The sequence below is a fragment of the Oncorhynchus kisutch genome, linkage group LG1 (assembly GCF_002021735.2).
Source record: "Oncorhynchus kisutch isolate 150728-3 linkage group LG1, Okis_V2, whole genome shotgun sequence".
NCBI lineage: Eukaryota > Metazoa > Chordata > Actinopteri > Salmoniformes > Salmonidae > Oncorhynchus > Oncorhynchus kisutch.
In genome coordinates this window covers 24,018,308-24,038,520 of record NC_034174.2, presented here as the reverse complement: position 1 = coordinate 24,038,520, position 20,213 = coordinate 24,018,308, and the positions used below count along the sequence as shown (strand labels likewise).

Genomic DNA, 20,213 nt, shown 5'->3' with positions numbered 1-20,213 from the left:
CATATCCCAAGGACCCCAGCTTCTGCAGCCATCGTGAGCAGGATGCTGGTGCCCCATCTGCACGACTCACAGAACCAACAACTCCAATACCATAAGTAAGTGTGAGTGATGTGTGTCTAACTCTCCTACCTTGGCCTGCTGTAACTATACAGTGGGGCAAAAAAGTATTTAGTCAGCCACCAATTGTGCAAGTTCTCCCACTTAAAAATATGAGAGAGTCCTGTAATTTTCATCATAGATACACTTCAACTAGGTCAGACAAAAGGAGGTGGGTGAAAAACAGAAAATCACATTGTAGGATTTTTAATGAATTTATTTGCAAATTATGGTGGAAAATAAGTATTTGGTCACCTACAAACAAGCAAGATTTCTGGCTCTCGCAGACCTGTCACTTCTTATTTAAGAGGCTCCTCTGTCCTCCACTCGTTACCTGCATTAATGGCACCTGTTTGAACTTGTTATCAGTATAAAAGACACCTGTCCACAACCTCAAACAGTCACACTCCAAACTCCACTATGGAGTTTGGAGTGTGACTGGTGTCCTTTGACAGCTCTTTGGTCTTGGCCATAGTGGAGTTTGGAGTGTGACTGTTTGAGGTTGTGGACAGGTGTCTTTTAAAATTACAGGCCTCATCTTTTTAAGTGGGAGAACTTGCACAATTGGTGGCTGACTAAATACTTTTTTGCCCCACTGTATATGTGAGTGAAATGTTAGTAAAATTCCTTTACTAAGTGTTTTCATCATTCTAGATTTCAGCCAGTAGCAACGAGAAGTGTTGCAATGTGTGTGGACCCGAGAAGGACAGAATGAAACAGTACACTGTTAAATAAAGGTAAAAGTAAAAAAATAAAAACACTGTCACGACGTTGGCCTGGGGGTAGGTTTATGACAGTCATAAATACCTCGTTCACCCTTTTTCCTCTCTCTACCCTACTGATGTTACATTTGCAAACCCCTTGGTTAACAGAGATTCTGGGAACATCAGAAGGTGGGGGGAAATGAACGATATTCTGGTAATCCGACCAATTGAACATATGCGGTGGTACTTACTGAATATGATGTCAGATCGGTTGTCATCTGAGACATTCTCATCAATGATAAGATGACAAACTCTACAGTGGAAAGTCTACACATCAGAGTTATCGGATTCACATGGAATTGTTGTTCAATTTAAATGTTTGAATATGAAATTATTAATGATGGGATGAAAGGTGATTTTAGCTTCTAAAATGTGAGATTTGGGTTTTCATAAGGTAGGGCTTTGCTCAATCAGTGGCCCGCTCCTGTGAATGGACATGGGCTATACAACATTTCAAACACGCCCTCCTCTCCCTTCCTATATAAAGCCTTGACGATAATATAACCTCCTGTTCCGAGGATGTGAGGACGACGGTCCGATGTCAGAATGGTTCAGATAATAACTACAGAACGAAGCCAACATCATCATGAGCTTTGGTTGCGAATGGTATGAACTTTGAACTCTTATTCACTACAGAAGTGATTCCTCCTAGCCGTTGAGTTAGCAACAGAAGCTGCAAACGCCGGTTAGGAAGGAACAGACAGAGTATCCCGTCCACCACACAGCGACGTTACTACAACGTATATAATTTACCAGCAGAGACATTCTTCAAAGGACTCGGTTGGGCAACATGGCCTTCCATCTACCACCAACCTACTGAAGCGCAGCTCAGAGTAAATATTTATTGCATTTTCCTTTTCCAAATGGGCGGTAATTTAGAATGCATAAGATACTGCATTTATGATAGCACAGCTTCGCACTTTGTTCCACCGTCTTCCCGTTCTTTCACTCAAATCCAACCCCTTTTCTTTTGTGTAACAAGCTGTCATATCTGTTCCGCCCGCGAGGGACATTTTCCTTTATGATGTAATTTGTAATCAAGTTATGATTAATTATGTGTATATGTAATTCTGTGTGATTAGTTAGGTATTTAGTAAATAAATAATGAAACGCAATTTTGTATTGCTGAATCAACTTGTTAGCCAGGGTTCGTGAAGATAACCAAGAATTTACAACTTTCAGATGAGACTGAATTAAGGTGCCGTTTAATATTGACTGCTATTGATGTAAAATATGACTACGTCTTTAAGAGTTTATTCGGGAGATAACAGCTCTATAAATATTATTTTGTGGTGCCCCGACTCTCTAGTTAATTACATTTACATGATTAGCTCAATCAGGTAATATTAATTAAGGAGAAATGATTTTATAGAATAGCATGTCATATCACTTAATCCGGCATAGCCAAAGACACGACAACACACATGTATCAAGTGCAAGAAATACATTTGCAATACACACACAGTAAAACTGTCCCTCATGTGGTGTGTAGACCGGACTTAATTTGTGTTCAATAGGGCTCATTCTGTAAAATACTGTATGTAACATTTGTCCTTCCAATTTGTTCAGTTCAAAGCAATAAACATTAAGTGATAAAAACCTTGTTTCATTTATATTTGTTCAAGATAAACACGATTTATTCCACTCCATGTCCTGACTATAATTGATTTGTAAACAAAAATCACATTTTATTTAAGAAAGAATAACTTTTATTGATAAATGTGATCTAGCAGAGGTAAATGGCAAATATGAACCATGTATGCTGTCTATATTGCTTGTGATTGATATAAGTCAACATCTAAGTTAAGTTGTTTTTACATCAATTGTTACGGCTGTATTGTTTTAAAAACCCAATAACGTTGTGGGTCCATCAGACCAGCGGACATTGGGTGAATAACAACAACATGAACACATGAACACCACACAAGGGTTGATTAGATACGCAAAACACTATTACACCCAGCAATTGTAAAGTTATTTAGGGATCTCATTTTGAGCCTTCTGAGGTAAACAGAGACAATAAGAACAAACAAATTAAGACAATACACAAGTCTCTGAGGGTGTCATTTCACCAACAGCATCCCGACAGCTCAAATGAAAACATTTCAAAGCAACATTAACTACACATTCCAATTGTTTTTCAACTGTTATTGGCATCTGATGACACAGCAATAAATGCTCCAACACAGTTACAAGCAGTATTTATTCCACATATTGAAATGAGGAGGTATCATTATCATGCCTGTAACTGAATATAGCAGGCTGAGACATTACTCTCTAAACATCCTCAAGGATGAAAACAATGTATCAAGAGAACTTGTATTCACTTAGTGTTAATTAACATGTCTGTCATTCACAGTTGGTTAATTACGCAAAACATGAACAAAAAAACATTTTGTTTTCTAAAATGAAAATTAAACAATTTCTTGCTTCTTGCCTGGAGTAGCCTACAGCTTGTCACCTCATAAAAACAGCACTCTCTACCCAACCAATTAGACTAAACACAAAGAAATTAAGTGAACAAGCAAACTGAAGTCCAGAAAACATTAGTGTGCTTTTCTGGGCTCCTTAAACTAAGTATATATAAAAAAAGGAAAAGTCCAGCATTTTGACACCGAGTTCAGTTCAAACATCACACTGTGCATCCAGAGTCTCTGTAGTGTCAACATGCTTCTTTGAACTGCTGCTCCATAGCCAAGGTGTTTAGACTACAGTTTTCCAGAACCTTGACTTCTCTCCCTACCATTAACATCCCATTGTACATGTCAAGGCCTGGCCCAGCCAGACCCAGTACTCAGTGAACAAAGGACCTGACACCAAGTAGAAACGGCCCACATTATGCTATGGTCTTATAAGCAGGAAAGTGGAACAGCTAGCTACGATGTGCAGTATACTATATCATTGACTGCATTAAAGTAATGCACTGTAAGCAAATCTTCAGCTACAGTATAGTGGGTCAAGGAGGCCTAATGAGGGATGAACTGAGCATGATGAACTGAGCAGGCCACTGAGGTCTGATGGGGTCTGCAGCTAGTCCATGATCAGCAGTTATACCGAGGTTATTAGTGTTTCCTGAGTCTCCACAGAGATATGGTCTTGGAGAGCTTTTAAGCGACCCCTATAGCTCATAGTTCTCTATGGATATGATCATTTCATTGCAACCATAGTACTGTAGTAGTCTGGGTAACAGTCTGGTGAGCTATTATTCCATTCCTTGTAATGCTAAACATCTTTGGTATGACAGAGTGGAGTGGTATGTTAGCTTAACAGACTGGTACCCAGGCTAGTACTGTAGTATGTAAGCCAGGGTTTCCTCAACTCGGTTCTCAGGACCCCAAGGGGTGTATGTTTTGCTTTTTGCCCTAACACTATACAGCTGATTCAAATAATCAACTAATCATTAAGCTTTGATGGACTGAGTTCAGGAAACACTGATTTTAGTCAATGGTTAGACCTAGCTAAAGATTACTGAAATAATGCTCCCTACTCTACTCACCTGCACCATACGATTTAAATGTCACTGTCAATATGTGCTTTGCAGTCAAACCACCTCACCACCATAGAAAAACAATCACATCATTCCGAGCTCAGTCCACCCAGGGAGCTATTACCACTCTAAGCAAAAGGTGCTCTTGATGGCATGACCTGCTCGTCATTCTAATGTTCTCTCCTCATCTCCCCAGTTCAATGTTTACTGGTCCCACAGCACAGGTCTCAGCTGCTGGCTCCATAGCTTGCCCTCTGTAATACAAGGATTCATGCTCTACACAGAGGGAAATAACTCCGTTAAGGAGTGGGAGCCTGTTTCTGGGCTTTCTCGCTGGTTTCTCATTACTTGTGTTCACGACACAGGGGACTGGCTGTTCCCAGGGGCCTGCCTGCAGGCCGAGACACAATCCCCCCCCCACAGCAAACCCAGAGCTCCAACGTCACAGCCAACTCCATGATGACTGACTTTTTGAGTCCCCGGAGAGCTAGGCATGTGTGTGTTTCGGTGTGTCTGTATTTGTGAGGTGCATGATTGCCTTAGCCTGTGTGATAGCAGTGTGGATGAAACCGATCCAAGGACATGAAGAGGGGTCATTCCCACTGTGCCTCTTGAACGCTGGCGCGACGAGGAGAGGATGATTTTCCACTCACAACCAATCACGTCACAGTGTGGGGCTCTTGAAGAGGGCCACAATGAGCCCTGTCTCCTACAGCCTCACATCATGTCTAAGCAGGTGCTCTGACATTCCACATGGGCTTAGACATCTCCTTATGAACAGAGAGTGAGTGGCAGGTCCAGAGTGGAGTGGCTGGACCTGCTCCTCAGACCTTTGTTAGGCAGTGTGACGCTGGGGGGAGCCCATCACAACACTGCCTTAAGTGGATTTAGCAGATCAAAGACTGGAAGAAGGAAGAGCACTGCCATACACTGGGGTATATCCACTGCAAGTGGACAATAAGACCTTTCATGAATTCTCTGGAGGTAATGGGGAGATTTGGAGCTGAAATGTGACGGGAACAGGACCTCTCCACGAGGTACACCATGCCAAAGATGGGACAAATAGTCCTTAAGGGTGTTCTCTGTTCTCTAGCTGTGTGAGCAGCTAACGCTGGCCAAGAGGGAGACACAGGTGAGGCAGAGAAGAATCACTCACGCTTGAAACGCACCACACACTGCTGCAAGGAACACAGAAGTTTTAGTGAACAACATCTGCAAACAACCACACACAGGGCATCACAAACGGCTGAAGGGGAGGCTCAGGTGATGCTGGATGATTAGCGTGAGTACACACCTCTAGAACAAAAACAACCACACACACACACACACAACCCATTAGGGAGGCCACAGGTGAAGATAGTGAGTAACTTCAGCATGCCTAATCCCCAATGTGATTTCCATCTTAAGTTGGTTACCCAGCCAAATACACACCCTCCCACACTCTCCCCCTCTCTCCCCCTCTCAGCCTTTGAACTGCATGAACTAAACGCTAATGTGCCAAAGCCAATCACTTTTCATCTTGAAGCGGAGGTTCAGAGAACCTAGCCGTGTCATTCCTGGCACACCTTAAACACAGCAGTGTGAAAACACCCACAGGTGACAATTAACCAGTCACTTCCTGCTGTCACACAGTCTAGGAGCACAGCCTGATCTTATAGACGCCATATTTCACTACCACCTAGGAAATACAGCGTTCAGAACAAAATGGACGTGAACTTGTGAAAAGCATTATTCTGCTACTTCCTATGAGGACAGAGCAGGATTCAGTGTTATAAGGATGATATTTGTACAGGTGAATGTTTTACATTTTATTTAACCTTTATTTACCTAGGCAAGTCCGTTAAGAACAAATTCTTATTTACAATGACAACCTACCCTGGCCAAACCCGGACGATGCTTTGCCAATGCACCCAGCATCCCATAGGCTGTGCGCTGCCCTATGGGACTCCCAAATCACAGCCAGATGTGATACAGCCTAGATTTGGGGGGTGACGACAGAATTTGAACACCATTGAAATGAATAGGCTTTGCCCACATACATTCACATCAACACTCTTTTTTTATGCCTATATGGCCTTTTTTCTTCCTTTGTCTTTTCCTCTTTCTAATGTACCTAATCCATGCTGTACTCCAACTGCAGAAAGGAGGGGAAAAACTATGAAACAAGGTTTAATGATATCTAATCCCAGAAACTGTCTGTTCTAGCAGCAGCTGGACACTCCAGGTGCATCTTACAGTTGGAATAGAATTAGCTGAAGAGATCAAAGTAGACAGAGAGAGAGAGAGAGAGAGCAGACAGAGAGAGAGAGAGAGGACAGAGAGAGAAGACAGAGAGAGAAGACAGAGAAAGAGAGAGAGAAAGAGAGCAGACAGAGAGAGAAGACAGAGTGAGAGGAAGAGAGGACAGAGAGAGAGAGACAGAGAGAGAGCAGACAGAGAGAGAAGAGAGTCCACCTGGCCATGCTGCTGCTCCAGTTTCAACTTCCACCTGACTGTGCTGCTGCTCCAGTTTCAACTGTTCTGCCTTATTATTATTCGACCATGCTGGTCATTTATGAACATTTGAACATCTTGGCCATGTTCTGTTATAATCTCCACCCGGCACAGCCAGAAGAGGACTGGCCACCCCACATAGCCTGGTTCCTCTCTAGGTTACTTCCTAGGTATTGGCCTTTCTAGGGAGTTTTTCCTAGCCACCGTGCTTCTACACCTGCATTGCTTGCTGTTTGGGGTTTTAGGCTGGGTTTCTGTACAGCACTTTGAGATATCAGCTGATGTACGAAGGGCTATATAAATAAATTTGATTTGATTTGAGAGAGAAGACAGAAAGAGAGAGAAGAAAGAGAAGACAGAAAGAGAGAGAGAGAGCAGACAGAGAGAGAGAGAGAGAGAGAGAGAGCAGACAGAGAGAGAGAAGACAGAGAGAGAGGAGACAGAGAGAGAGAGAGAGAGAAGGAGAGAGAGACAGAGACAGAGACAGAGAGAGAGCAGACATAGTGAGAGGGAGAGAGCAGACAGAGTGATAGGGAGAGAGAACAGACAGAGAGGGAGAGAGCAGACAGAGTGAGAGGGAGAGAAAGGCAGAGAGAGACAGAGACAGAGAGAGCAGACAGAGAGAGAGAGAGAGAGAGAGAGAGAGAGACAGAGAGAGACAGAGAGAGACAGAGAGAGAGACAGAGAGAGAGACAGAGAGAGAGAGAAGACAGAGAGCAGACAGAGTGAGAGGGAGAGAGAACAGACAGAGAGAGAGAGAGAGAGAGAGAGAGAGAGAGAGAGAGAGAGAGAGAGAGAGAGAGAGAGAGAGAGAGAGAGAGAGAGAGAGAAAAACAGAGACAGAGAGAGACAGAGGGAGAGAAACAGAGAGAAAAAGACAGAGACAGACAGAGAGAGAAAGAGACAGAGAGAGCAGACATAGTGAGAGGGAGAGAACAGAGAGTGAGAGGGAGAGAGAGCAGACAGAGTGAAAGACAGAGAGAAAGGCAGAGACAGAGGCAGAGAGAGACAGAGACAGAGAGCAGACAGAGAGAGACAGAGACAGAGAGCAGACAGAGAGAGAGAGAGAGAAATGCTATAGATGGAAGGAATGCAGTTTGAAAACATACCAAAAAACAATTAGGCAACAACAAATTCAATCCCTTGTAGACAATTTCCTGTGTAAAATGTTCCACTGTAATAGTGAAGGTGTAAACTTGGCAGTAGAAAATCTTAACAGTATATTTGACCTCTCAGCTTCCCTATCAAATCTAAAAATCTCAAATAGAAAACCGAAGAAAATGAACAACAATGACAAATGGTTTGATGAAGAATGCAAAAATCTAAGAAAGAAATTGAGAAACCTGTCCAACCAAAAACAAAGAGACCCGGAAAACCTGAGTCTACGCCTTCACTATGGTGAAGCACTAAAACAATACAGAAATACACTACGGAAAAAGAAGGAACAGCACGTCAGAAATCAGCTCAATGTAATTGAAGAATCCATAGACTCTAACCACTTCTGAGAAAATTGGAAAACACTAAACAAACAACACGAAGAGTTATCTATCCAAAATGGAGATGTTTGGCTAAACCACTTCAATCTTTTTGTCTCTATAACAAAGAATAAAGAGCAAAAACATATACAGGATCAAATACAAATCTTAGAATCAACTATTAAAGATGATCAGAACCCACTGGATTCTCCAATTACATTGAATGAGCTACAGGACAAAATAAAAACCCTCCAACCCAAAAAGGCATGTGGTGTTGATGGTATCTTTAATGAAATGATCAAATTCCAATTGGCTATACTAAAACTCTTTAACATCATTCTTAGCTCTGGCATCTTCCCCAATATTTGGAACCAAGGACTGATCACCTAAAATCCACAAAAGTGGAGACAAATTTGACCCCAATAACTACCGTGGGATATGTGTCAACAGTATCCTTGGGAAAATCCTCTGCATTATCATTAACAGCAGACTCGTACATTTCCTCAATAAAAACAATGTACTGAGCAAATGTCAAATTGGCTTTTTACCAAATTACAGTACAACAGACCATGTATTCACCTTGCACACCCTAATTGACAACCAAACAAACCAAAACAAAGGCAAAGTCCTCTCATGCTTTGTTGATTTCAAAAAAGCCTTCGACTCAATTTGGCATGAGGACCTGCTATACAAATTGATGGAAAGTGGTGTTGGGGGTAAAACATTCAACATTTTAAAATCCATGTACACAAACAACAAGTATGCGGTTAAAATTGGCAAAAAAAACACACATTTCTTCCCACAGGGCCGTGGGGTGAGACAGGGATGCAGCTTAAGCCCCACCCTCTTCAACATATAGATCAACGAATTGGCGCAGGCACTAGAAAAGTCAGCGGCACCCAGCCTAACCCTACTAGAATCTGAAGTCAAATGTCTACTGTTTGCTGATGATCTGGTGCTTCTGTCACCAACCAAGGAGGGCCTACAGGAGCACCTAGATCTTCTGCACAGATTCTGTCAGACCTGGGCCCTGACAGTAAATCTCAGTAAGACCAAAATAATGGTGTTCCAAAAAATGAGAGAGAGAGAGAGCAGACAGAGAGAGAGCGCAGACAGAGAGAGAGCGCAGACAGAGAGAGAGAGAGGGAGCAGACAGAGAGAGAGAGAGCAGACAGAGAGAGAGAGCAGACAGAGAGAGAGAGCGCAGACAGAGAGCGCAGACAGAGAGAGCACAGACAGAGAGAGCAGACAGAGAGAGAGAGAGAGAGAGAGAGCAGACAGAGAGAGCGCAGACAGAGAGAGAGAGCAGACAGAGAGAGAGAGAGCAGACAGAGAGAGAGAGAGCAGACAGAGAGAGAGAGAGAGAGAGAGAGCAGAGAGAGAGAGAGCAGAGAGAGAGAGAGAGCAGACAGAGAGAGAGAGAAGACAGAGAGAGAGAGAGCAGACAGAGAGAGAGCAGACAGAGAGAGAGAGAGAGAGAGAGAGAGAGAGAGAGCAGACAGAGAGAGCAGACAGAGAGAGAGAGAGAGAGAGAGAAGACAGAGAGAGAGAGAGAGAGAGAGAGAGAGAGCAGACAGAGAGAGAGAGAGAGAGAGAGAGAGAGAGAGAGAGAGAGAGAGAGCAGACAGAGAGAGAGAGAGAGCAGACAGAGAGAGCGCAGACAGAGAGAGAGAGCAGACAGAGAGAGCAGAGAGAGAGAGAGAGAGAGCAGACAGAGAGAGAGGGAGAGCAGACAGAGAGAGAGAGAGAGAGAGAGAGAGAGAGAGAGCAGACAGAGAGAGAGAGAGAGCAGACAGAGAGAGAGAGAGAAGACAGAGAGAGAGAGAGAGAGAGAGAGCAGACAGAGAGAGAGAGAGAGCAGACAGAGAGAGAGAGAGAGCAGACAGAGAGAGAGAGCAGACAGAGAGAGAGAGCAGACAGAGAGAGAGAGCAGAGAGAGAGTGAGAGAGCAGACAGAGAGCGAGAGCAGACAGAGAGAGAGAGCAGACAGAGAGAGAGAGCAGACAGAGAGAGAGAGAGCAGACAGAGAGAGAGAGAGCAGACAGAGAGAGAGAGAGAGAGCAGACAGAGAGAGAGAGCAGACAGAGAGAGAGCAGACAGAGAGAGAGAGCAGACAGAGAGAGAGAGCAGACAGAGAGAGAGAGAGAGCAGACAGAGAGAGAGAGCAGACAGAGAGAGAGAGAGAGAGAGCAGACAGAGAGAGAGAGAGCAGACAGAGGGAGAGAGAGAGCAGACAGAGAGAGAGAGCAGAGAGAGCGAGAGCATACAGAGAGAGAGAGCAGACAGAGAGAGCATACAGAGAGAGAGAGCAGACAGAGAGAGAGCAGACAGAGAGAGAGAGCAGACAGAGAGAGAGCAGACAGGGAGAGAGAGCAGACAGAGAGAAAGAGCAGAGAGAGAGAAAGAGCAGAGAGAGAGAGCAGACAGAGAGAGAGCAGACAGAGAGAGAGCAGACAGAGAGAGAGCGCAGGCAGAGAGAGGGTAGACAGAGAGAGAGAGCATACAGAGAGAGAGAGCATACAGAGAGAGAGAGCGCAGACAGAGAGAGAGAGAGCGCAGACAGAGAGAGAGAGCAGACAGAGAGAGAGAGAGCGCATACAGAGAGAGAGAGCGCAGACAGAGAGAGCGCAGACAGAGAGAGCGCAGACAGAGAGAGCGCAGACAGAGAGAGCGCAGACAGAGAGAGCGCAGACAGAGAGAGAGCAGACAGAGAGAGAGCAGACAGAGAGAGAGCAGACAGAGAGAGAGCAGACAGAGAGAGAGCAGACAGAGAGAGAGAGAGCAGACAGAGAGAGAGAGCAGACAGAGAGAGAGAGCAGACAGAGAGAGAGCAGACAGAGAGAGAGAGAGCAGACAGAGAGAGAAAGAGCAGACAGAGAGAGAGAGCAGACAGAGAGAGAGAGCAGACAGAGAGAGAGAGCAGACAGAGAGAAAGAGCAGAGAGAGAGCAGACAGAGAGAAAGAGCAGAGAGAGAGAACGCAGACAGAGAGAGAGCGCAGGCAGAGAGAGGGCAGACAGAGAGAGAGCAGACAGAGTGAGAGAGCAGACAGAGAGGGGAAAGACAGAGAGAGAGCAGACAGAGAGAGAGAGCGCAGACAGAGAGGGGAAAGACAGAGACAGAGAGAGAGAGCGCAGGCAGTGAGAGGGCAGACAGAGAGAGAGCAGACAGAGAGGGGAAAGACAGAGAGAGAGCAGACAGAGAGAGAGAGCGCAGACAGAGAGGGGAAAGACAGAGACAGAGAGAGAGAGACAGAGAGAGAGGGGAAAGACAGAGACAGAGAGAGAGAGACAGAGAGAGACAGAGAGAGAGAGCAGACAGAGAGGGGAAAGACAGAGACAGAGAGAGCGCAGACAGAGAGGGGAAAGACAGAGACAGAGAGAGAGAGCGCAGGCAGTGAGAGGGCAGACAGAGAAAGAGCAGACAGAGAGAGAGAGCAGACAGAGAGGGGAAAGACAGAGAGAAGTGGACAGACACTATCCAGTGTTTACCATCTCCCAGATAATAGAACGGGCCAGGTTGTGTGTTATTTTACCATTTGCCTGTTATTTATTTATAAATTAGCCTACATGTTAATGGTGTTTAAATATGGCCTTTTGGGTAGTCATTGAAACAAGTGTCATAATGTACCAAATGATACCAGATATACCAGGGCTCTACAACCCTGTTCCTGGAGAGAAACCCTCCTGTAGGTTTTAATTCCAACCCTGTTCCTGGAGAGATACCCTCCTGTAGGTTTTAACTGCAACCATGTTCCTAGAGAGATACCCTCCTGTAGGTTTTAACTCCAACCCTGTTCCTGGAATGAAACCCTCCTGTAGGTTTTCACTCCAACCCTGTTCCTGGAGAGATACCCTCCTGTAGGTTTTAACTCCAACCCTGTTCCTGGAGAGAAACCCTCCTGTAGGTTTTCACTCCAACCCTGTTCCTGGAGAGATACCCTCCTGTAGGTTTGAACTTCAACCCCATTTGTAACTAACCTGATTTGGCTTTTCAAACAGCTAATTATTTAAATAACAACAACAACTTGGTAGGTGCTTATATTTGTCCTATTTCACAAATGTACAAGTGTGTATTATATGCATGTATAAATTGGATTATTATAATTTTTTTGCATATCCCAACTTTCCCATGGCCAGGGTCAGCCATTATCAATGGCAACCATGGAGCAATTAGGGTTACGTGGATTGCTCAAGGGCAGAGACAGATTTTTCATCTTGTCGGTTCGGGGATTAGGACTAGCAACCTTTCTTTATTGACCCAACACTAACATCTAGGCTAGGCTACCTGCCACCCTGTAACCATTAGAATCAGGTGTGTGGATCAGGGTTGTAGAGTGACTGAGATATACTATGTGTAACCATTAGAATCAGGTGCATGGATCAGGGTTGTAGAGCGACTGAGATATACTATGTGTAACCATTAGAATCAGGTGCGTGGATCAGGGTGGTAGAGTGACAGATATACTATGTTGAACCATTAGAATCAGGTGCGTGGATCAGGGTTGTAGAGCGACTGAGATATACTATGTGTAACCATTAGAATCAGGTGCGTGGATCAGGGTTGTAGAGCGACAGATATACTATGTGTAACCATTAGAATCAGGTGCGTGGATCAGGGTTGTAGAGCGACAGATATACTATGTGTAACCATTAGAATCAGGTGCATGGATCAGGGTTGTAGAGCGACAGATATACTATGTGTAACCATTAGAATCAGGTGCATGGATCAGGGTTGTAGAGCGACTGAGATATACTATGTGTAACCATTAGAATCAGGTGCGTGGATCAGGGTTGTAGAGCGACTGAGATATACTATGTGTAACCATTAGAATCAGGTGTGTGGATCAGGGTTGTAGAGCGACAGATATACTATGTGTAACCATTAGAATCAGGTGCGTGGATCAGGGTTGTAGAGCGATAGATATACTATGTGTAACCATTAGAATCAGGTGTGTGGATCAGGGTTGTAGAGCGACTGAGATATACTATGTGTAACCATTAGAATCAGGTGTGTGGATCAGGGTTGTAGAGCGACTGAGATATACTATGTGTAACCATTCGAATCAGGTGTGTGGATCAGGGTTGTAGAGCGACAGATATACTATGTGTAACCATTAGAATCAGGTGCGTGGATCAGGGTTGTAGAGCGACAGATATACTATGTGTAACCATTAGAATCAGGTGCGTGGATCAGGGTTGTAGAGCGACTGAGATATACTATGTGTAACCATTAGAATCAGGTGCGTGGATCAGGGTTGTAGAGCGACAGATATACTATGTGTAACCATTAGAATCAGGTGCGTGGATCAGGGTTGTAGAGTGACAGATATACTATGTTGAACCATTAGAATCAGGTGCGTGGATCAGGGTTGTAGAGCGACTGAGATATACTATGTGTAACCATTAGAATCAGGTGCGTGGATCAGGGTTGTAGAGCGACAGATATACTATGTGTAACCATTAGAATCAGGTGCGTGGATCAGGGTTGTAGAGCGACAGATATACTATGTGTAACCATTAGAATCAGGTGCGTGGATCAGGGTTGTAGAGCGACTGAGATATACTATGTGTAACCATTAGAATCAGGTGCGTGGATCAGGGTTGTAGAGCGACAGATATACTATGTGTAACCATTAGAATCAGGTGTGTGGATCAGGGTTGTAGAGCGACTGAGATATACTATGTGTAACCATTAGAATCAGGTGTGTGGATCAGGGTTGTAGAGCGACTGAGATATACTATGTGTAACCATTAGAATCAGGTGTGTGGATCAGGGTTGTAGAGCGACTGAGATATACTATGTGTAACCATTAGAATCAGGTGTGTGGATCAGGGTGGTAGAGCGACTGAGATATACTATGTGTAACCATTAGAATCAGGTGCGTGGATCAGGGTTGTAGAGCGACTGAGATATACTATGTGTAACCATTAGAATCAGGTGTGTGGATCAGGTTTGTAGAGCGACAGATATACTATGTGGAACCATTAGAATCAGTTGTGTGGATCAGGGTTGTAGAGCGACTGAGATATACTATGTGTAACCATATGAACTGTTAGCGGCTATGAGGAACCTAGCAGCTGAAATAAGGCTGTCAAAATGATACACCAATGAGGGTCAGAGAACACAAGAAAATATTCACTTATGCAGAAATGCATCAGCTTCCCTAGAGACATACTATAGTAGGCTGTAGTAAGTCTATAATACTTTTCAATTCAGTAACAAAATAATGCCGATTTCAAACGATGAGTGATGGCACCAACGGCATAAACCGTCATTCTGTTACCAAACTTTGCATCTGCATTGTTCTTTAATTAAACATGTCTTAGTAAAATGTTCAAGTAGTCCTTGTATGGTTTGTTTAACTTTGAAATCGTTGATATTTGTTTGGCATACCTTTTAAAATGAAAAATCTGAGTCTCAGCATCACTCTGTTACCGTGGTATCGCCTTACTGCTGAACTAGTGAAAATGTGTATACAGCTAGTTCTGTCACTGTTAGGCATCTCATCCTACACCAAAACTCGAGGAAACTGTTGGGTGTCAAGTACGAGGCTTTTGACTTGATGTTTTTAATATGGCAAAATAAACACTCCACTCCTGATTAACATTTCATGGAAAAGTTGGAATAAGTGAACATCTTCAATCCCAAAGCAAATCAAAAATGAAACATTCAGTTGTAAGCATGAATGTTGAGTCTGTCATGACAAGTATGCTTTCAAGTACCTGATTCAGTATAATGGACACATTTCAAACATTTAACAAAATATGTGCATCCTTAGCATTGCAAGCTATTGATTCTCACTCAATAGCCTCTCTCTGCCCCAAGTTGTTTACAGTCTCGGCCTAAATGGAACTGAGTTGTAGGAAATCTTAGTACTTAAAAGTTTGGAAATGATGAAAAGAAAAATGCAAAATAGGATTTTCATCATGCAGGAATCTAATAATTAACATTCTCTCCACAGATCTGACGAGTCTCCAAATCCCTGTATGAAATGCAAATGTCAGTACACAGAGTAATATCAATCCTCTCTCTTTTTTCCCCCCCATAAGGGAGGGCCTGTGTCTCTGTCTCGTCTCTATACTGCTGGAGGAGGGACAGGTACTGCCTTTACTCTGGGGTTTTGGCTTTGAATTGAAGACAGAATAAAGAGAAAACGACTCCCTATGCAAGAATAATTGGGAAGTGTAATGCAGTCTATAAAAGCTGTCTCGTTTCCCCCCAAATTCATCTCTATTATGACCTGGTTTGACATCATAATGGATTCATTTGATCACACTGCCTCAGAGGAGTGAGAAACACTTCTACCACTGTTTTCTCTCCTGCTATTCTGTTCTATTTTTACGACACCTTGATGAATTCATGCAGGGCCCAACATTATAAATACACTGTGGATATCTGAATGGGACAATACATCAGCTGGAGTGTTTTGCTTGCACCTCTTTAAAATTCATCTCTGGTATGTGTGTGTGACTGGAGCCCTCAAAACCAAAAGGCAGAACTAGGCTAGTGTCTAATTTAGCCTATAGCTACAAAGGAAATAGTCAACTATTGAAGCTACTACATGAAACTGAAGTGAAGCAAAGTCATGTTATTCAAGTGACTTGTGTATTGCAATGAGTATCATGCCAGATTTATGCATATTTATGAAGAAATGCCACATCATGTCTATGCCCTTTATTCTCAATGTCCTTCATCTTTGATGTATTAAAAACATGTGTGGTAAACTGGCCTATTGAGCAATGGATAGGAGGAACTGTATTTAACACTGTTCTATGACACATCTGCAGACAACTACACTGTCAAATAGACTGGGAGAAAAACAATAAAGTGAAGTCATGGCAAACAGGGAATTAGTGCTGTGATGAGTGTCAACACAACCAGCACTGCGGCATAGTTACAAGCCTCCAACTGTTTGCTGCAGAACTATTGGTAATCTGATCATTTAGGATTCCACAGTCATAAAGAGAGCCAAGGTGCCACATCTTTCCCTCTGAGGTTCCGGCCATTAATTCCACCAGGGATGTACAGTAATGGGTTTGCGTTCTGCATTGGGAGAAGACTGACGGCAGTCATTAAAAGGCTTGTTTCATTGTGGCTGCGGAGCCGCAATCCATCACAACAGTCAATAATACCATTGCATTATATTTAGGAGATGATCTCTAAAACCACATCGCTGAGAGAAACATGGCTGTTGGTGCCAAACCCGCTAATGAATGTTGTGTCTTTGTTACAAAGGTGGACTTGTGTCTAACCAACTAGACAAAGCCTTCAAACCTCTTAAGGATGGGACCCTTTTTTTCAATTTTCGCCAAAAATGACATACCCAAACATAACTGCCTGTAGCTCAGGACCTGAAGCAAGGATATGCATATTATTGATACCATTTGAAAGGTGTGTGAAATTAATGTAGGATAATATAACACATTAGATCTTTTCCCCTGTATTAAATCCCATAATGTAATATTGCAGTTTAGGCGCAATTTAGATTTTGGACACTAGATGGCAGCAGTGTGTGTGTGCACAATTATAGATCGATCCAGTGAAGCATTGCACATACTGTGCCGTATTGGTCAATTGATACATTTTCAAATACTTAACTATAGAGAAAATACAAAATGTATATGGTAATACAAAATGTAAGTTTCACACATCTTGATGGCCGGGATAGGTGGGTGTGGAGCCAGAGGCAGCAGGGGTTCAAACTGTAGAACCCAGTTCCTACATTTTAATATAAACATTTATTTTATTTAAAAAAAAACAATGCTACATTTTATCTCTGGGACCCTCAGGATGACAAGAGCAAGATTACTGAATATAAGTACATTATTTACCTTCAGAGGTGAATGTATCAAACCAGTTGCCGTGATGAAAGTTGTTGTTGTTGTGCACTCTCTTCAAACAATAGCATGGTATTTTTTCACTGTAATAGCTACTGTAAATTGGACAGTACAGTTAGATTAACAATAATTTAAGCTTTCTGCGCTTATAATACATGTCTATGTCCTGGAAAGTTTGCTGTTACTTACAACTTCAATCCGGTCACATTGGCGTACGTCAGCATCAACCGTCCCGGTAGAGGTAAGGGGCTTTGACAGGACTCATGGTTAAACAACCACACACACAACCACACACACAAAGGAAGTAGCAACAGAGATGTACAGAATCGCTTGGGTAAAGTGTTGAGCAGCTGACAAACTGAGAATTCAACAGGTTCTTGGAACAGTGTATTGGCTCTCTGAGAGCAACTGACAATTTGGTATGGAACTAGCTACGGTAGCATTGTGAATTATCTTTGTTTTCGGTCTTTAGGCGGTATACCTCCTCTCCCCAGCACTGTTATATAAAGTGTGGTCCTACATCTTTTGGTAGTTTGAAGCTTGAAGTGTGGTCCTATCTTAGAGCAGTTTGAAGGATAAAATGTGCTCCTACCTTGGGGTCGGCAGTGAGCAGTTTGAAGGCCTCGTAAACCTGTTTCTCCTTCACTCCTCCTCCCAGGTCTAGGAAGTTGGCCGGTTTCCCTCCATGGAGGTCGATGATGTCACACGTGGCCATAGCCAAACCAGCCCCATTCACTGTAATGGCAGGTCAAAGGTGAAATTAAACCACAAAGAAAGGTGTTACTGGTCTCAGAAAACAGAGAAGGGCCTTTAAAGTCCAGAGCATCCTTTCAAAATAGTTGCTGTGCTCATCGCAAAGTTAGATGAGTTAGATAGTTTTTTCCCCCATACTCCAAAGAAGTTAGATTTCCCACATTAATCAAAATGATGTTGAGAATTCAAACATAAACCCTTGAGAGAAAACTGTGACATTGAAAAGTAGTTGGGATTTAATTACAATAAACATTACCTAATACAATCATTAAAACAAAAACATAAGAGTGCACAGTGAAATAAATGAGTAAATGATCTAATGAAGAAGGAATAACAAATCATCTTTAGAGAATTTAAAGCTTTAAGAGGTCAACTGTTAAAACTCGTCTAATGAGGATATTTAACACTTCAAGAAGTTGAGAAGCGGAGGGAAACGTGATTACGGCAACACTCTTGACTTCAGAAAGCAAGTGTTGATTAAAAGAAGTTCTGTCGCACTAGTGTTGGCCCGTATTATCAGGCAGCTTAATGAGAGCATCCCTATCCCGCTGGGTTGCTTGGTGCTGTGTTGCCAGGGAGCCAAGTGATTCAGCCGCTTCCTGCTGAAGCCAACACGCCTCTCTATAAATGTCTTACCTCATTTGGGTTATCAGCGCTAAGCCTGCATCCTGGCAAGCGCCCCTACAGAAGTCTCAATAAAAGGAAACTGGTTTTAACAGCTGTCACTTTGGTGGGTTACAGAGCTTTTAAGGAGCCCATCAGCTCTGAGCTGTTGTCCTGTAGGAAAGGCTGGGCACGGGAAAGAGTCACTAACCGTGATCTTACTGCCACAGCGTTTATGAGGCTGCAGGGCAACCAGGAGATACTCCCTAGCAGCCCAGAATTACACTATAAAGCTGTGATTTATGACAGGGGAGACCTATAATGAAAATGCTAACAATCCAGCTCACTGGAGACTTTTTATTATTATGGCTAATTAGAAAGAATTGGTTACAGCGTCCTCCTTCTGGAGTCATTAGAAAGCTGGTTGTTAATTTGGACTGGAGAGGAGCCCAGTCAGCCCAGTCAAAAAAAACTCCATTCCAGTTGGTGTGGGTTAGCCATGGCTAAATGCATAGAACATGCATGTGTGTGGACAGTGGACAGCCATAAACCACAACTCACCAAAGCAGGCAATGTTTCCATCCAAGCCAATGTACTTGAGGTCCCATTTGGCTGCCTCTGTCTCTGTGGGATCGCTCTCTGACATGTCGTCCAGGGCAAAGACGGCTTTCTGACGGAACTCTGCGTTATCATCAAAGCTGATCTTGGCATCAAAGCACACCACTGAAAGAAGGGAGCGAGAAAGAGGAGAGAAAGAGAAAAACATAAATAGGAAGACAAATAGATGAGGATATGAAATGGAAATGTAATTAACATTTCTTACAAACTCAATAAAAAATATTAAATCAAATGTGTCAAGTGACCTCATCCTATTATACTTAATTACTTCAGTATTCGTAATGGTGAAGCTCATGTTTATGTATTTGACAGTGCCTCTAAGGGAGAATATATTATTTTTACACTTCACAAGGTGCAGTTCAAAGAAACTGTAAGCTAAATGTTAACTGCAAGCAAAGTATTTACTTCAGATTTTCATTAAGGGTTGATTATCAGTGGAGCTACTTCAGGTTTCTTAGCATTGCAGGGCTGAAATCCTGAGGTGTGCTCCTTGTGGATTTGTACTTTGTAAGGCCCACTATATACCATAACCATTTACACAAGGGTGATTGGAGCCTTCATCTATCAACACTCTATAAAAGCCCAGAGGACAAATGACAGTAGTGGGACACGGGATCCCCATGGAACCAACGGTAAATTCACTAGGTAATGGCTCATCTCTGAAATACTACCTTGGCTGAAGCTCCCAAGAGTAATAAAGGTCATGTGACACACACACACACACAGCCCACACAAACAGACAGCCCCACCCCCAACCCCCAAACACACACACGCACTAGGGGGAACCAAAATAAATGGGAAACAAACTTCAACAGCAGCTAAGTGGAGTCTCCTGGATCTGCTGTATGTGACCAACTTCAGTACAACAGTGTTCATTTTGACACTCTTTTCTGTCTAGTCTTAGTCATTATAGTCATTTGAATAATGATTTAGTCTAGTTGTCAAAATGGCACAAACAGTGGGCCCTTTTAGTCACATCACATTTGTATTGCTTCATTAACCTATAGTAAACAATCACTGACTTCCATGTGCACAAACATACATAGCCTACCAACATGTTTTTCTGCATAACATCCTATTCTCTT

The 20,213-nt window shown here is 43.1% G+C and overlaps 1 protein-coding gene across 3 annotated transcripts in view; it reads right to left on the bottom strand.

Moving 5' to 3' along the window:
• The window catches only part of suclg2 (succinate-CoA ligase GDP-forming subunit beta), a 127,225-nt gene that overhangs the window by 49,508 nt on the left and 57,504 nt on the right, over window positions 1-20,213 (bottom strand). For 2 of the 3 annotated variants that reach the window (XM_031804708.1, XM_020491641.2), the window contains exons 8-9: window positions 19,072-19,233; window positions 17,747-17,889 (exon numbers count right to left, since the gene is read on the bottom strand). In XM_031804708.1, coding sequence (XP_031660568.1) covers window positions 17,747-17,889; window positions 19,072-19,233 — 305 coding nt within the window. Of the gene's footprint in view, window positions 1-17,298; window positions 17,404-17,746; window positions 17,890-19,071; window positions 19,234-20,213 lie in introns of those variants that run through there. The other variant, XM_031804758.1, reaches the window with a different exon arrangement.